The 19,230-nt window shown below is 38.4% G+C and overlaps 1 protein-coding gene across 1 annotated transcript in view; it reads left to right on the top strand.

The window, feature by feature from the left end:
- LOC137251765 (peroxisomal membrane protein 2) overlaps positions 1-18,590 on the top strand; it is a 104,669-nt gene extending 86,079 nt beyond the window's left edge. Inside the window, exons 3-5 of the mRNA XM_067786573.1 lie at positions 17,783-17,945; positions 18,015-18,134; positions 18,219-18,590. Coding sequence (XP_067642674.1) covers positions 17,783-17,945; positions 18,015-18,134; positions 18,219-18,323 — 388 coding nt within the window. The 3' untranslated portion in view covers positions 18,324-18,590. The remainder of the gene's footprint in view (positions 1-17,782; positions 17,946-18,014; positions 18,135-18,218) is intronic.
- The last annotated feature ends 640 nt before the right edge of the window (positions 18,591-19,230 follow it).

The raw sequence follows: 19,230 nt of genomic DNA, 5'->3' as shown, positions 1-19,230 counted from the left end.
CGATTAGGTACGAAGTGGTAGAACGACCCGGCACATATAGACCCAATAAACCCCGAAACTCTAACTCTAGTTTCAACCACAGATCTTCGACGCCTCAAAACCAGTCGAATTTCAGGAATAAGACCCAAACATTCCATGTGGACTCAAAGAGGCAACCCTCATGCAAACTCTGCAATCTGAATCACTCATTAATGAGCTGTATAAAATTCAGAGATCTCTCAACCCAAGAGCGAAGCAAATTCGTAAAAGAAAACAATTATTGCACAAATTGTTTAGCTTGCTCTCACTTGGAAAGAGATTGTGGTAGCAATTTCACATGCGTGTATTGCCAAAAACGACATCACTCGCTACTCCACTTCCAAGGAAAATCCCAGCCAGACAGCAGACCCAGGCAGCAGAGGAACAGGATACACACAACCCCTCAAGGTCTGCCACCTCCAGCTGAAGACCCGAACAGGGCGTCAACCTCAAAGGAGGCCAGCCAAACCCAAGCCACTCAAAACCCTTTTAAGAAAAGCTCAACCTCAACTCACTTCGCGAGTAGTAGCGAAACTACTCTTTTACCCACAGCTTTAGTCACGGTGAAATCAAATGGCGAACACCACAAGATCCGTGCACTAATAGATCAGGGTTCGGAAAAGACATTTGTAGCGCCTCGAATCCAGAAGCTCTTGAAACTACCAACCAAGAAAAGCCATTATAAGATCTCGGGAATGGGCGGATCGGTAGTTCGAAACTCCAACCAGATCTGCGAGATAACATTCTGCTCATCGGATCTCAAAACAAAAATAAACACCCAAGCGATATTATTGCCTAAACTGACCCATTTCTTACCCAGCATTAAAGTGTCAAAAATAGATTTGCAAGATTTGTGATTGGCACATGGCCACTCGCGGACTCTAACTGTTTTACCCCTTCGAGAATCGACATGGTTATAGGTAGCGATCTCACACCCCAAATAATACTCCAGGGGCTACAAGCCAACGTAAGTGGTTCCTTGTTAGCACAAAATACATTATTTGGGTGGATACTCAGCGGGCCTATTAAAGAACAAGTGAACGCATTCTCCACCCAAGTTATTGAAAACCCAGACGACACCCTTAGCACATTATTGCAGAAGTTCTGGCAACAGGAAGAAATACCTGACACCCAAGCCCTTTCGGAAGAAGACCAATTTTGCGAGAAACTCCACCGAGCACAGCAGCAATGCATCAGCGTCGAGCGATCCTTGGAGAAAAGACCAGAATTAAGAGAAAAATACTCAGAAGTTTTGGAGGAATACCTCACCATGAGCCACATGGAGGCTTTGTTTTCAACGCGTCTAGAACTACCCACTCTGGCAACTCGTTAAACGATGTGTTGCACACAGGCCCCATACTCCAAAACGACTTAATGCTCGTCCTACTCAAATGGAGATTTTTTAAGTATGTATTTAACGGCGACATCGAAAAGATGTACCGCCAAATACTCGTTCATAAAGAAGATCAGGATTTTCAAAGAATTCTCTTCCGAAGATCTCCACAGCTACCGATGGAGGACTTCAAATTAAAGACAGTGACGTTTGGCGTCAACTGTGCCCCATATCTCGCGATACGGACTCTGCACCAACTCTCAGAAGACACAAAACCCACCCACCCACTCGCCTTTGATATATTGCTACACGAAACCTACGTAGACGATATACTTTCGGGCGAACACAGTATACAGTCCGCTCACGACTCTCTACACCAGGTTATCGAAGCGTTGAAATCAGCCGGTTTTCCACTCAAGAAAATAACGGCAAATCAGCCAAAATTATTGGAATCCATCCCAGAATCTGATCTCGTAGATGCAGATTTCCTCAAATTTCACGATGCCAGCTCAACAAAGACCCTCAGCATAAAAATGGAATGCTATAAACGACTCTTTCTCATACTCTTACGACCCTATACCCGCAGAAAACTCGAACACAAAGAGGCAAATTTTATCGGCGGTTGCAAAATTGTTTGACCCGGCAGGATGGCTATCGCCAATAATGATACTAGCCAAGACTCTCCTCCAGCAACTCTGGTTAGAAGGAACTGACTGGGATGAACAAGTCAAACCCAGCGCTTTCCACAAATGGAACATATTTCGCGAAAATCTCTCCGCGATAAATGAAATTAAAATACCTCGATGGGCTCAATTTTCACCCAATAAACCCTTTCAGATCCATGGATTCTCAGATGCTTCTAAAAAAGCATTCTGCGCTTGTGTGTACCTGCGAGTGCAGAATAGCAAGTACACGTTTTCTACTCACCTACTCGTGGCGAAGAGCAAAGTGGCTCCCGTGAAAACCGTGAGCCTCCCTCGTCTAGAACTCTGTGGAGCAGTACTACTCACAAAATTAATACAACAAATTCGCTCACACCTAACTCTGACTCCACATGACCTGTTTCTCTGGTCGGACTCCGCTGTCGTACTAGCATGGCTGGAAAAACCCCCCCCACACACCTGGAAGACCTACGTGGCAAATAGAACCTCACAAATTCTGGAAAACGTGAGTAACGCCCCTTGGAAACACGTACCCAGTGGAGACAATCCAGCAGATCTTGGTACCCGTGGATGTACACCCAAGGATCTAGCCGAATGCTCCATTTGGTGGAAGGGCCCAGAGTGGTTGGCCAAATCCCCAACGTCCTGGCCGAAACCAGTGACACAAACCCCTACTCCACCGGAACAAAAGCGCACCCAAGCATTTCATGCTGTAGATGTGCCTGATCTACTCGAACGCTTTTCTTCCTACTCAAGAGCTCTACGAGTCGTTGCTTATATGTACCGATTTATACACAGAGCACAAGGCCTTGATACTTTGAAAACGATCACGCTAACCCAAGAGGAAGTTCATCAGGCAAAATTTCGTTTGATCCTGTTGACGCAACATAAATACTTCTCTGCCGAAATTGCAGATCTACAGTCCAACAAACCACTCCACAAAAAGAGTTCATTGTTAACTCTAAACCCTATACTCGACGAATCAGGCATAATGCGAGTGAACGGTCGGCTCGCAAAAGCCAATCTTAGTTACAACGAGCGTTATCCTATTATAATTCCCGATAACTCTCGGTTTTGCTATTTACTCTTAGAATTTATTCACTCTACCTTGTTGCATACCGAAAAACAACTGATGATCCGCATGATACAACAGGAATACTACATCCCTCGACTCAAACAAAAGGTGAAGAAGTGCATATTCCAATGTAAGATATGCACGATCTACAAACAACAGGCTAAATCCCAAATAATGGCCGCACTCCCTCCGGAAAGGTCCACATACCCTATCCCATTTCACACGACCGGTATCGACTTTGCTGGACCTTTTCTCGTTAAAACATCAATCTTACGGAAAGCCTCTTACTCAAAGGCATACGTTTGTGTATTCGTATGTTTCTCAACAAAAGCAGTCCATCTTAAAGTCTGCTCAGATCTGACGACCGCTGCCTTTAAAGCAGCATTTGCTCGTTTTGTTAGTCGTCGTGGACTCCCACACAAAATAATGTCAGACAATGGCAAAACCTTTATTGGAGCAAGTCGTGCCATTCAAAAAGAGTTTTCTTCTTTTCTCAAGGAAGCCGCAACTGACATAGCTCAAAAATATGCTACTCATGGACTGTCCTGGCAATTCATCCCACGATATGCTCCTCACATGGGCGGATTATGGGAAGCGGCAGTTAAAAGCTTTAAAGCCCATTTCCTTAAAGTTGCAGGCAGTCAAAAATTCACATTTGAAGAATTTACTACCCTACTCACTCGAATCGAAGCGGTTCTCAACTCTAGACCGCTAGCTCCGATACTCGCTGTAACTCCCGTACATTTCCTCCGTGGTGCTCCACTACTCGCGTTACCCGAACGCAACTCCGAGAACCTCTCGCTCATCAACAAATGGCCAAAACTACAAGTTCTACACCATCAATTTAGTACTCGCTGGAAAAATGAATATCTCAAAGAACTTCATAAGCGTACTAAATGGAAAACTCAGCAGACAAACATCAAAGAAGGTGATCTAGTCGTCGTGAAAGATGACATTTTCCCCCCGAATGAGTGGCGACTCGGACTTGTCATTCGTCTTCATCCCGGATCGGACGAAAATGTTCGAGTTGTAGATGTCCGCACTCAAAGCGGAATATATACACGACCCATTGCAAAACTTTGCGCACTTCCCCCAGCAGAATAATATCTCTACCCTCACTCTAGCGATCTCACCGTAGCATATAAACTCTAGGATATCCATAAAACCCTATCGTTAGCCCCCCTACTCACCTCACAAAACATTTCTCTCTCTTTTTATTCTTATTACAGACGCTACGAGAGTTACAGCACTTGTCGGCTCTGTTGCCAAAAGCACTCTTTGCGCTATTGCAACGCCTTCATGGCTATGACCCCTGCAGAACGCTATGAGTCGGTGCGGGCTCATAAATATTGTATAAATTGTTTGGCAACATCCCATGTTACGGGCGCATGCGACTCCCTGGACCGTTGCCGCAAATGCGGCCTTGCACACCACACGCTGCTACATCGGCAGCAAGATAAACCTCCCAAGAAGCAGAAGAACCGACGCAATGTACCGAAACCGAAGGAGAAACCCACTACTAGACGAGTGGTCATTGCAAAGCCAAAAAGAAGAGGGAAGGACGCAAGGACACTCAGCGGCGGTTGAAAACCCTGTTCTCCACAGCAGTATCCACCTTGGCAGAGATGCAGGAGTTGCTGCTTCCTTCATCGGAGCAGGCCGGCCGCCATGTTGGAGACATGAACTCCAATTTGATTGAATTTTAAAAATTTTCCCTAATTATTCAATTATAATATAATAATGAATTTAATATGAAAAAAACGAATTTACAATGAATTTACACTTATATATGTATACCCTTACCTTAGAATAACTTACCTTGTAAAATTTAACTAAAACATTCACTTCTTAAAACCACATATGTACTTACCTTAACTTCTTTAAATCTACTTAAATCATTTTTCTAAAATACTTACCTGTGCTAAGATACATACCCTTTGTTAAAATACCTAGATTTACTTAAATTAACTTACTTAACTCACCTTTTTCAAGCACCCTGAAAAATAAGAATTTACTTACTGTTTTCTGCATTTTTTATACTCTTTGTACATTTTCATATTAACATACATACATACATACATATATACTTACCGTTTTCCTGCTGCGCAGGAGACTTAGGAAATTTGCCAAATCAGTTCGTCTGTAACTATCGCCCGCTAACGTTCATTATTGTTCTCGAGTAAAAGAGTTATTTGAGTGCCGCTAAGAAAGTTTAACTAGAGTTATTAAATAGTTTAAATAAAATATATATTAAAAATATATTAAACATTTTATATTTAAAAGGTGCATTTTTCTTTATGTGACGGTGTGTGAAGTGAAGTGCTAGTAGCACCTTAGACCCCCCACAAAAGTGTGCTTTACCCCCCAGAAAAGTATACATGCAGAAATAAACAAGGGGTTGGTACCATTAATAAAGCGATATAAATTAAAAATTATACATTTTTTATTTTATTTTCTTGAAGATAAGGTTGGTTCGATCAGCTGTTTTATCTGATTATAGATAAGTCGCCATGAATTGTCCTTTAAAGCGTTATTCTATGGTCTCAATAACCAATAACATTAATTTCCATAAGGTTGATTGGATCAGCTATTTTACACGGAGTTTGCCAGGACCTCAAAGTAGTTATTCCGAATTTCGCTTTTTATCTCACGATCTATTCATACACGAGGGAACTTTATAGTCGTGATCAAACTTTGGTCTCACAGCTTAAGACATTTACATGCGTCACACTTTCATTGCATATAATCAAAAATATTTATTTACTCTCATTCATAACAATTTATTTGCACATGATACAAAAAAAAAAAAAACAATAGCCAGTCCAACTGCTGAGTGGAATATCATCATATCTCCACTGCTGTTTCGAAAACGGCCTATCTCAAATAGTTTCGAAATTCGGCGTTTAGAAGAGTTAAGGGCCCATTACTAATACTTAGCATAGACTTGACTTGACTTGAGAACTGTCACTTACAGTTATGTTAAATGAACATTGCATGTTACTGATTACTCAAAACTTAGCAACACTTAACTTGACTTAGAAGTCTGAGCTTCCCAAGGCAGTCGTTTCTATGTACCGGAGTGACTCGGGATTTTTCCCGACCAAGGACTGTCATTTCAGTGTAACCCCATTTAATTTGTTGCGTCCCTCCCACAAATTGTCATCCTCCCAGCAGCTCCTTGCAGCGGGACTGCTCCATATTCTCTTGCTCCGGGAAGGTATCGAGCCCAATCCGGGTCCGTCTCCTGACCCTGGTCCTGAGAAATGGTTTTGCTGCATCTGCCGGAAAAGAATCTTTTTAGGACGGTCATACTCTTGTCAGTGTGTCTCGTGTAAGGGATGGTTGCTTCGGACAGGTTGTTCTGGGCTAGATCCCAAAACCAGACGTCCACGTAACTTCTATAAATCTTTTGTGGTTCCTTGCTGTTCATGCCCTAGGGCGTCCCGTAGTCTACGCCTTAGCGCCCCCACTACCTTCCAGCAGCCCCGCTGCTCAGCAAGCCACAATAAGTACCCGCTGCTGCCACAAGCAGGTCCTCAGTGAAACAGGCGTCGGACCTCTATGCCAGGAATTGCTCGGTGACTCCAGTACTCAAAGAACAGTACCCAAAACTTGCGGAAGAGAAACTCATACTGCTCAGGGAAACGCGAGTCACTCTAGCTCAACTTCGTTCTGGATACTGTAACAGGCTAAACTCTTACCTATCCAGAATCAACCCCGACATAGAAAATGTATGCCCCGCTTGCAATGTGTCCCCACATGACACCAACCATCTCTTCAATTGTAATGTGGAACCAACGCCTCTTAACACCCCTTTCATTATGGTCCACCCTTGTTGAAACAGTAAGTTTCCTTAGACTCCCGTTAGAGGATATTGATGACAATGTGTGATCGGTCGCACCTATTAGGTGGGTCGAAGCACTGCTACAACAACAACAACAACTTAGAAGTCTTTTGAATTAAATTTTCTATGTAAGTTTTAAGTGAAGTTTTTACATTTTGAGATGTCATTTGTTTGATTCCATTTCATTTTGACATTTTGCCATACAAATTGACATTTACTGATTGTTTTAAACAATTTTTACACTCGTAAATTAATTTTATTACTCAATTTTAGTACTAAGTTGCCAAGTTTACGCCAAGTCAAGTCAAGTCTACGCTAAGTGTCAGTAGTGGGCCCTTTAGGGCAACTCAACAGTCAATTTATAACAACACCCTTCAGTTACAACTCATCGCGTATATTATAACGTTTTGAACTCTTTCATTTGTTACATCTGTTAATAAACTCGGAATATCGGTATGCTCACAACCACCTTGTACCACCGCACAAAGTTGTCCATTCACAAGGGCCGCTGCTCCAGAATCTCCCTTACACACATCTCTTTCACTACATCCAGCACAAACGACTGTTTCTGATAAATCTTCGGGTACCGGTTTATTAGCATAAAGGCGTCTGCAATGTTCTCTTTCCACTATAGGCAATTCAATAGTTTGGAGAAGAAAACTAGGAACGTTACCAAGTACAGTTGCTGAACCCCATCCACTAATTTGCATCATTGTGCCCGGTGATAATGTAGCACCGCAAAGGCGTATTGGTTGCACGGCAGTACCCCGTCTAAAGGGTTTCTTCACTTTAACCACGGCTATATCCATAAATGCTCTATTACCATCCCAATTACGATCATAATATATATGTTCCACCGTACTTTTTTGCCCTCTTCTCCTGTTTATTTCACGTATATCGGCTACACCAGCTAGAAGGACGAGGCTTTCTTCTCGCCCTACTACGCAATGCGCAGCTGTAACTACCAATTTCATGTTGACTAAGGAACCAACGCAAATATACTCCATATTAAAAAATATTGATACCGAATGTGGTCTCTCCTCTATTCCTATATTTACGCCATTTCGAAGGCGAAATTGCGCATTCGTATAGCTCAAATGAAAGCTAAGCACGAACAACAGTGTCGCGTAATGAATGCGAGAATTCATTTTAGTTTAAGACCTTTTGCACCACTTTTTAAGTATAAAGTACACCAAGATTGTGGGCCATATTTATACCCAATTGAGTCTCATTTTTAATTAGTTAAACAAACAGATTTGATCTATTAACATAACAAATTCTAGGTATTTATGCATATTCTAGCGAAATGAAATACACACGGCTTTGAAAAAACATTTTGTTTAACTTTTTCAAAAGATAATTTCCTTGTAATTGTTAGTGTTATTAATTTTATATGTGTAGACTTAGTTGGTTTTTATTTGTTTTCAAACTGCTAATAGCTTCTATTGTATACTGTCACAGAACAATGGTTGGGAGCAGTGCACTAAATTCAGAGCCAGAACACTGCTCGAACTTAAGTGGGCTGACATAATCGAAATCTTGTGTGAAGTGTTAAAAATAAATAAATAAATAAATGAAAGGCGCGATAACCTCCGAAGAGATTTAAGGCCGAGCTTCTCTTCCAATTCGCGTCGTGCTCCTTTAAATTTTTCCTACATATTGGCGGGACGGGACCTACTTGTTTTATGCCGACTCCGAATGTCATCTGCAAGGCAGATGAGTTTTCACTGAGAGCTTTTCATAGCAGAAATACACTCGGAGTGCTTGCCAAACACTACCGAGGGGCGACCCCGCTTAGAAAAATTTTCTTCTAATTGAAAAAACTTGTTTCTAAAATTTTGATGTTGCTTTGCCCGGGGAGTCAACCCAGGGTCTTCGGTGTGGTAGGCGGAGCACGCTACCATCACACCACGGCGGCCGCGCTAATTGTTAATAAGACGTTAATTTGTGATGGATTGAAACGTCTGTTCATATTTAAGATATTCGTAAAACTAGGCAAAGAGTGCCGATTTTTTCCTGAACAATATCCCTTACAGTGTTGATATAATTTCGGAAATGGCGCCGGAATGATGCCGAAATTACACACAATCTCTTAGACTAACATCTATATAAACCATGAAACATGCATATATGCATTATAAATGCGAAGGATGTTGGATGTCTGGATGAGCAAACACAGTCATGACAACCTAGGAAAACGGTTTTATGGGGTGAGGGGATGCAACTGTTCACTTTTCAAAATTTATATCTATTTGGGCTCGTCAGAGCCCCGGCTGCTAAAGAAACAGGATTCGGTACAGGTAGGTGAGAAGCTATAAATGGCGCTGGCAACCCCTTGAAAGGGTTGCGCTACACAACCGCTTGAACCAATTTGGTAATTTAGTCGCCGTTTACGACAGGCATACCTGTCATTTGAATGAATATTTACACCTTCCATTATATTAACTTCGTCATGAATCTCAAAATTGTAAGTCCTTAAAGGAAAATAGATAGACCCACCAATAAGTATACCGAAATGATCAGGATGAAGAACTAATTTGATTTAGCCATATCCGCCTGTCCGTCTGCCTGTTTGTATGCAAACTACTTCCTCAATTTTTGAGATATCTTGATAAAATATAGTGAGCGTGTATATTTAGGTGTCCCATTAGATATTTGTCGGAACCGGCGGGATCGGACCACTATTGCATATATCCCCAATTCAACCGATATTTCAGAAAAGAGGAATTTTGTGATATATTCCTCAATTTATCATATTGAAGTTACAAACTTCACTATATGCTTTCGTATATTGCACGTATTGTTGTCTGAAAAAATGGATGAAATCGGTCGTATATTTAGCATATATCCCCCACAACCGATTGTTCAGATAAGAAGCTTTTCGTAATTACTGCCCCATTTTAACGGCTAGAAGCACTGCTACAACAACAATAATAACAACAGCTAGAGGCTTCAAATTTCACCGAACGCTTACGTATAGAGCATTCATTGTTGTCTGAAAAAATTGTATAAATCGGTGGTATATACATATATTATATACCCCATATAAACTGTCATTTCTGCCCTCTTTTTAAAGGCTAGAAGCTTCAAATATCATCATATACTTACGTTTACGTCATATATTGTGAGATAAGTGATTCATGGTCATAGCTTTTCATGCAGACCACAAAAAAGTGAACTAACAAAGTACCTACCTATTTTTTATTTATCTTAAAAAAATTACAAATAAGTAGGCCGATATAACAAAAAAAATTGTTAAAAAAATTTTAAGCACCTCCTTTATATGAATGGACAAAATTCAGCGAAAAATATCTCCTTTTTTATACTTCTCATAAATATTTTTGCAATTTCTATGTCAAAATTTAAAAATCAAAGTTTAGCAAGAATATGTCTTTATATAAGGAGACATTTTTCGCTGATTTTTGTCCATTTATATAAAGGAAGTGCTTAAAATTTTTTATTTTATTTTTATTTTCTCATTTTCTTACATTTTCTCGGTGTCTTAACCTATCTGTAAAGTGTTACGCTTGTAGTTCAATGAGAACTTACATAAAAATCAATCCCAAAATTCCCTCCGTTCCGTTTGATTTTTGTAAATATCTCAGTCCCCCTAGCGAAACTTTTTTTTATTGTGTCATCGGCTATCATCGACCTCTCATTTAAGCTCTAAATTTTTAGCCTCTAGCTCATCGAGAAGTTACTTAAGACCCGGTTTCAAATTTCCAAAATGTTATCTAATTTTTTCGATCCGTGCGCCACCTAACGGAATTTTTTTCTCCTTTGTCACGGTGTTTTAACCTGTCTCTGAGGTTTCATGTTTGCAGCTCAATGAGAAGTTACTTCAAAATCGATCCCAAAACACCAAATTTCCAAATTCTTATCTATATATTTCGATCCATCCGTGCGCCACCTAACGGAATTTTGTTCGCCTTTTCTTAAATTTTCTCGGCGTCTTATCCTATCTCGGAAGTTTTACAGTTGTAGCTCAATGAGAACTTTCATAAAAATCAATCCCAATATTCCTTCCGTTTCGTACGATTTTTCTAAATATCTCATCCCGTGTGCCCCCTTCTTTTGTATTGTGTAATCGGTTGTCGTCGACCTCTGAATTAAGTTTGAAATTTCAAGTCCCTAGCTCATCGAGAAGTTACTTAAAAATTGGTTTGAAAATTTTCAAATTCTTACCTAATTATTTCGATCCATGCGCCACCTAACGGATTTTTCCCCTTTTTATAATTATATAAGCTTTTATTTACTTTCACTTTTGTTGTCTGTAATGGAATCTTGCAAGTTAAATTTGATACACTTCCCGGTGTCCGATTGAGCTGAAATTTTGCACACATGTATAACTCCGATGACAATGCAATATTACTTTGTTATAATTCGATAAATTAATCGATAACACAGTTATCGGTAAAGATTTGTATTTACTTTGGCATAACAGCCTAAGTCCCATACAAACACGCCGGTACCTATCCGTGGATTGTGATATTTGGACGTGGTGAATCACGTGTCACGCGTGGTGAATCTCATCGCTTGCGAAAAGCGGAGACACAACCCTCTGTTGTATTTCTGTGTATAACCAACATAGCTGAATTTTTAAGGCTGTTTAACCCTGTAATCTTTTCTGTAATTTATTTTGCTTTTGGAAAAATTACCTATTTGAAAAAAGCTGGCTGAAAAATATTGGCATAACAGCTTAAGTTAAATCAAGAATGGAAAATCTTTGGAAAATTTGAGCAGATGTGGCAATTTCGCGCGTCCGTTGAACGAAATATTGACAATCTGCTGATCATCGCTAAGAAATTAGCGCCATTCCATCAACTAAGCAGCACTTTAGCAATACTACTGTTATTATTTGGCCGCTCAAACACACAAATATTAATTGTGCATTAAATCTAAAATATACAAATACACCATAATAATTTACACGGCCAAAGCCATAATAATTCACACGGGTCATCAATTCTTTCTCTGATTCAAAATCTGAACTACCAGCGCTACCGTCAACAGCTCAGTGTCATCACTGCCAGTAGCGCCAATAACACCAAACTCGTGCCTGACACACAAAAGTCGTTTCACTCAATAGCGCAAGTAAAATGTACTACGCACTCACTACGAAGAAGCGTCAAAAATTCGCTTGGAGTAATTTCGTCAATGAGCTACCATTGAGCTGGCACCGCATTGGCGCTGGCGCCATGCAATTTACATCACTAAAATTGCGCGAATGCCCAGGCTCATGACTGCAATACTTATATTTACAATGCTTTATACTTTAAATACACCTCTGAAGTTGCTGCGCATAAAATGTGTACTAATAAATTCCAATACGCATTATACGCAGATGTAACTGATATATGTGTTTTTGTTTCACCCCCTATACTTATATTTAAAGCTTTTATAAGAACAAGCTTCTATTACTTGTTAATAAAACGAACTAAAAAGTAAAAAATAAAATTAAAGAAAAAAAAACTTTTTTAAAAATAAGCTTTTATTATTTTGGTTAATAAAATTAACTAAAAAGTCAACAATAAATTGACTCTAAAGAAATATAACACTTTATAAGTTCATTGTAAGCTTAAACGATAATTAGGCTTTTTCGTCTACGACAAAAAAAATTCTATATTGTACATAATTATATATTTTTAACATTAAAACTTTACACCTAAATTATTAAATCTTACAGTTTATATCACAGTCCTAATTGTTCTAATAAAAGCGTGTTACATTGCGATAGCAAGAAAAGGAGATCCTAAATGTTCTTAATTATACCATCAAAATTTAACACGTTTTTTATTAGAACAATTAGGACTGTGATATAAACTGTAAGATTTAATAATTTAGGTGTAAAGTTTTAATGTTAAAAATATATAATTATGTACAATATAGAATTTTTTTGTCGCAGACGAAAAAGCCTAATTATCGTTTAAGCTTACAATGAACTTATAAAGTGTTATATTTCTTTAGAGTTAATTTATTGTTGACTTTTTAGTTAATTTTATTAACCAAAATAATAAAAGCTTATTTTTAAAAAAGTTTTTTTTTCTTTAATTTTATGTTGCATTGCCACGGTGTGCTAACCTATGTGTAACTTTCACGTTTGTAGCTCAATGAGAAGTTATTTAAAAATCGGTTGCAAGATTTGTATGAAAAGCGGACAAACATTCAACCGACCTAATATAAAGGAAGTTAAATAGCTTAGGTGTCTACATCTGTTCACTGTATTGCTACGAATTCTGGGCAATTCCTGATAATTATACACTTTCTGCTAACGTTCGAATCGCTGAACTGTCGAATAAATAACTTCAATGTTCAGTATTGCAAAATGGTCTTTATTTATACAATTTGGGAGTAGCACTTCACAATTATATTTCACTTCACAACTAATACAATGTTTAAATCAAACTGATTAGTTATTCCTCAGCTTGCGCTGCTTTTATACTCTCTATTGCCTTGTTCGCATATTTATCCTAAGGTCTAGACTTTTCATGAACATGGAACAGTTGTATCGCATACTTGGTTATTTAGCTATATGCGCATGTATCTGTGAGTAACAACTTCTGCTCTTAGCTGATGAGTACATGTGTGTATGTGAGACATCTCTACACTTCGAGCTGCTGGTTATGTGTGCGGAATATTCTTCGTTGCTTTGTACATAATTGTGGTTGCTTGCTATTTTAGTTGTGATTATTTACTAACAGCATTGTGATGCCAACATTCGCCACAATATATTTGATATCTTATACATCCGATTATTTGGATATTACGAATGGGATAAGGTTATTGTTCAACCCCATTCATAAAAGGTATAGCCGAAGACAGGTCTTTACTTGTTTTTAATTGTAGATAGAATACTTGCTAAATTATTTTTAAAACCTCTTGAAAGGGACAAACAGTTTAGTCATAAACAACAATATCAGTAAATTGTCAAACAGCCGAATCGACACGTTTATTAGCAGAATTTATTTCCAATGAAACCCTTTTAATTGAAAAAAATTGTTTTTCTCTATTTGTACACTTTATTTATAACACTTTACTACCAAATTCATAGCAATAAGAAAAGCTATATAAAACGTTTTAAATTGGCATTTTTCATTTTTGATAAACTAAATTGCGGTATCCACCTTGTTGTTGTTGTTGTAGCGATAAGGTTACTCCCCCAAGACTTTGGGGAGTGTTATCGATGTGATGATCCTTTGCCGGATACAGATCCGGTAACACAGCACCATTAAGGTGTCATCCCGTACATCTCGGGAACGATTTATATGGCCACATTAAACTTTCAGGCCATATCTCCCTCCCCACCCCCAAGTTCCATGAGGAGCTGGGGTCGCCAGAGCCTCGTCTGTTAGTGAAACCGGATTCGCCGCGCATAGGTGAGGTTGACAATTGGGTAACGAGAAGCTATATTTTGCGCTGGCGACCTGAAAGGGTTGCGCTACACAGCCCCTTGAATCAGGTATTTTAGTCGCCTCTTACGACAGGCATACCTGCCGCGGGTATATTCTGACCCCCTAACCCTCTGGGGGGGGGGGGGGGGGAGGGGGGTTGTATCGACCTTAATGGATATTGCTATAGTGTCATAAGATCTGTACTGTCCGGGTGCAGATTTAAGTTCGTAGTCCTAACGAAATAATATAGTAACCAAATAAAAAGAAAATAAAAAAATTTTTAGCACTTCCTTTATATAAATGGGACAAAATTCAGCGAAAAATGTGTCCTTATACAAAGACATATTCTTGATGAACTTTGATTTTAAAATTTTGACATAGAAATTGTAAAAAATATTTATGAGAGATAAAAATATAAAAGTGATAAAATTTTTTTTTTAATTTGTTTAGTTCCATAATTCCTAGTCTAGCACAAACTAATATTCATTTTAAAATCGATTGAAAGTTTTCCCCTTTTCTATGTGTATTTTATAAATATCTCTCAGTATTTCTATACCTGGCACATTAAGTCGAATTTTAAATGCTAAGTATTGCATCTTCATTGGGCTCTAATTTTTCAAAATTTTCCATTTTCGGACGAGATTTCTAAATATCTCGATCCGTGCACCACCTATCGGAGTTTGTCTCCCCTTTTATGTATTATCACCGACTTCTCAATTACGTATGAAGATTTGTACCTCAATGGGAAATCTCTTAAAAATTAACCGCGAGATTCCCTGAGATTTTTCCAAATATCACAATCCGTGCACCCCTAAGCGAAACTTTTTGTAATGCGTTTTATACTGTCATCGGCCTCTGAATTAAGTTTGAAATTTCAAGTTTCTAGCTCATCGAGAAGTTACTTAAAAGCCGGTTTCAAGTGTTCCCTAACTAACGGAATTTTTTTCCTTTGCCCCGGTGTCTTAACCTATCTGTGAAGTTTCACGTTTGGACCGTACTTTCAAGGCGTATGCCACCGAAATTGTATCTAAAGTACAAAGCCTCAAGTCGCTTGCCGGCAGCACCTGGGGAAAAGATAAAGAAACGTTGCAAACCACGTACAAAGCAATTTGCCGGCCGCTCATGAGCTACGCGTCACTTGTTTGGTCGCATGGTTTCAAAAATACACACTGGAAAAGGCTACAGGCTATCAAAATGCTGCAACCATAACTGCCACCGGATGTCTCTCCTTATGACCCCCGAACACCACCTACATAGTGTGGCCGAAGAGCTCAACATTAAAGAGCACAACAAATGCAGAACAGAAAGTTTTTGCTAAATTGTCATAAACCAGGACATCCTAGCAAACAACTGCTTATTCTAGCACCCCGCCAACGGGAGTTAAGGGAACATCTCCATAAGCACTATGACGAGATCCGGCACCTGCCAACACAGCGGTTTGATCTAGTAAGCAGGCCCTAAACCAAATCCACACAGAATCAGTAAACGCTTTTGCAAGGATGCGCCCAGTGAACCCTGTTATTAATATGCAATATCCTACCCTTGCAGAAGAAGAGAGCAAACTACCAAGGGAGACATGAGTCACCCTGGCCCAACTTGGTTCTGGATACTGTAACAGGTTAAACTCTTACTTGTCTAGAATCATCCCCGACATACTGTATGTCCTGCATGCGATGTGTCCCCACATGACACCAACCATCTTTTCAATTGTAATGTGGAACTTACGCCTCTAACACCAATCCTATGATCCGCCACTGTTGAAACAGCCAGTTTCACTGTTAACACAACAACAACAACATAGGCGGAGCACGCTACCACAACACCACGGCGCCTTATTATTGGCTTCGTTAATTCCGAGCTTCTGAGCCACGTTATTAAAATGTTGATGGGGTGTCAAGAGAAGTAATCTTAGGGCAGTGGTGATATTGGTGTTTTGACAGGTTAGTACTTTCTGCGTAATGTGAACTGCGTGGGATTTAAGGGGTTTATAAGGGCAATTCAAGTGTGATGGCCTAGAAGGTTTAATGTTGTTATATTAAATGTTCACAAGATGGTCGGGCTGGTACCTTAATGATGCTTGTTACCAGAACGTACTGTTCTTCGAGATTTCAAAAAAATCCTCTCGTAGAATATAATAATAAAGACTATATTAAACGGTTTTATTTAGCTTGACTCTGTGTAGCGAGCATTGTTTACGAATTTTGTAATTGAAATCTAAGTAATTTCCCGATAAGATACAAGCATGAAACTTGGAATATAGTTTAGAACCCGATGACAATGGAAAAAAAAGCAGAAAAAACTCCGCTAGGTGGCGCATGGATCGATATATTTCCAAAAATAGAATGTTTGGTCCAATTTAATTTGGCTCATATTTGGAACACATATTACATACAGAAATAAAAATCGCTTTACGAAAAGAAATTCCCGCTAGGTGCCGCAAGGATCGAGATATTAAAAAATTCGTATTTGTGGTCAGATTTGGCTCATATTTGGAAAAAATATTATTGTTATTTAATACTTTGAAATTCGAGGAGGGACAAGCATACGTGGCGCAGAGTCGAGTAAAGTCTTTGGAAGGATTATGTATTGAGGACTAAGATTGTAAAAAATTGTCAAAACGACTCTTTGCAATAATGAGGCACTAAATGAACTAAATAAAATGAGAAATAATAGGCAATCAAATAAAAACTAAAAGCTTGAAAATAAAATAAAAAAAATGTTTAAGTTAAACGGTTTTAATGAAAATAATACTTAAAAAAAAAATAAATGTAAGGCGCGATAACCTCCGAAGAGATCTAAGGCCGAGCTTCTCTTCTAATTTGCGTCGTGCTCCTTTTTAACTTTTCCTACAAATTGGCGGGACAGGACCTACTTATTTTTATGCCGACTCAGAACGGCATCTGTGAGGCAGATGAGTTTTCACTGACAGCTTTTCATGGCAGTAATACACTCGGGGTGCTTGCCAAACACTGCCGAGGGGCGACCCCGCTTAGAAAAATTTTCTTCTAATTGAAAAACTTTATTTCTAAAATTTTGATGTTGCTTTGCCCGGGCTGTAAACCCAGGGCATTCGGGGTGGTAGGCGGAACACGCTACCATCGCACCACGTAAATTAAGTAATAATAATACTAAAAGCTAGAAAATAATTAGGCAGGTCCTAGGTACTACTCATTACACTCCTCATTAATTTAGGGCGGTGATCAGACATATAAATAAAAGCGTTGGGAGCGTGAAATTTCTTAAAATGTGAGGCGTAGCATAACCTGATTAAGGTTAAGTTGCTCTTACTTATACATATATGAAAATTTGGTTTGTAAAGATATGAGCGGTTGACTATCAATAGAAATTTTATGCGACCCACACCTTTATTTATTTGTCTGATTATGTGTATATCGAATATACACTTCTACTGATATAGCTAAATAGTTCTAAATAAAAAATATTATTTGCTCTTTCCAGTTTCATTTTTGGCGGTAGTGTACCACATTACTTCTATCAAACTGTAGAACGTCTATTTAAGCGTGATATGAAATTCCGTCGCTTTTTCCAATTCTTAACTGAACGCCTAATCTTCGCTCCATTCTACCAACTACTTTCATTATATTTTCTTTCTATATTCGAGGTAACTTTTGTAAAATGCTTTAAAAATAAGTTCTGCAATAATTGCGTTATACTAAATTTTTTTTTATAGATGAATTCACATGAAGTGGCTGTTGCTAATTTACAAAAACTTTACTGGCCGCTACTAAAAGCCAATTGGCAGTACCTATCAATTCCAGTTTTACTTAATATGTCCTACGTTCCTCCAATGGTAAATATTTTTTACACAATTTACATTTGCTAGATTTACACAAAAAACCAAAAAAAAAAAAAACAATTTCTTTTTATAATTTAGCTGCGCACAATCACCATGAGTATTGTATCCTTTATATGGGTAGTTTATATCGCACGTAAGCGTCGTCGTTTACAGGAGAGACAAGCACGTGATAGCAGCAGTTAAAAACTTTTATCCGTTAACTGCGTATTGTAATTTCAAGTTTTTTCCCTAATCCCATTTTTATAGCACCCAAATGTGCGTTACGTGGTGCCTAGTTATATACATTTATAAATATTAATGGTGTATTGTAACATGATTTTAAACAAATTTTAGACAGTAAGTGGGGTAAAATGTTTTTGTAAAACTAAAAGACGTTAAGTGAATGTATTATCTACATATTTTTGTATTTATAAATAATAATAAATACTTTTTATATGTACATATATATAATCGATATTACTCTTGGATGACGTTCTGGTGATAGAAAGCGGAATTGGATATTGTCATTATCAGTGCGGCTTAAGACCTAGCAAATCTAGTATCGTGACACATATCATTATCTGTCGACTTATTACGGTTTACAACTCAACATAGTTGGATTGTAATTAAAACAAATCAACTTCTGTTTGGTATTACGAATTACAACTTATATCAGGTGAAGTTGAATTGATGTTGCCAACCTTAAAAGGCATGAACAATTTGTGGTGGAAATTTTAGCATTTTCAAAAGTGATTTTTTTATTAATGTCAAAATGGGTATTAGCTTAGATCTACACTTTTATAGCGACGAAAATGTTGGTGACAAACTTGCTATGTCATGAATACGGAAAAAATTCGAGTGATCACTCAAATACCTTGGAACTACCAAATACCAGGTAAGAAAACGCGACAAATGATGTGCCTATAATGGAGTTATTTTGCAGATTTGTAAGTTATTTTCGGTTATTAAGCATTTTGCTCCTTACTCAACAAATTGAAGGACCATTTCCGCAAACACGTTCGAGGGACGGTTGTACCCCTATTTAAAATTATGCACTACATTTCGAATCCTGACAGAAATTTAATTTTTAATTTTCTCTTTCGGATTGTAA

The sequence above is a fragment of the Eurosta solidaginis genome, chromosome 5 (assembly GCF_040869045.1).
Source record: "Eurosta solidaginis isolate ZX-2024a chromosome 5, ASM4086904v1, whole genome shotgun sequence".
NCBI lineage: Eukaryota > Metazoa > Arthropoda > Insecta > Diptera > Tephritidae > Eurosta > Eurosta solidaginis.
This window is presented reverse-complemented; position numbering and strand designations above follow the sequence as displayed.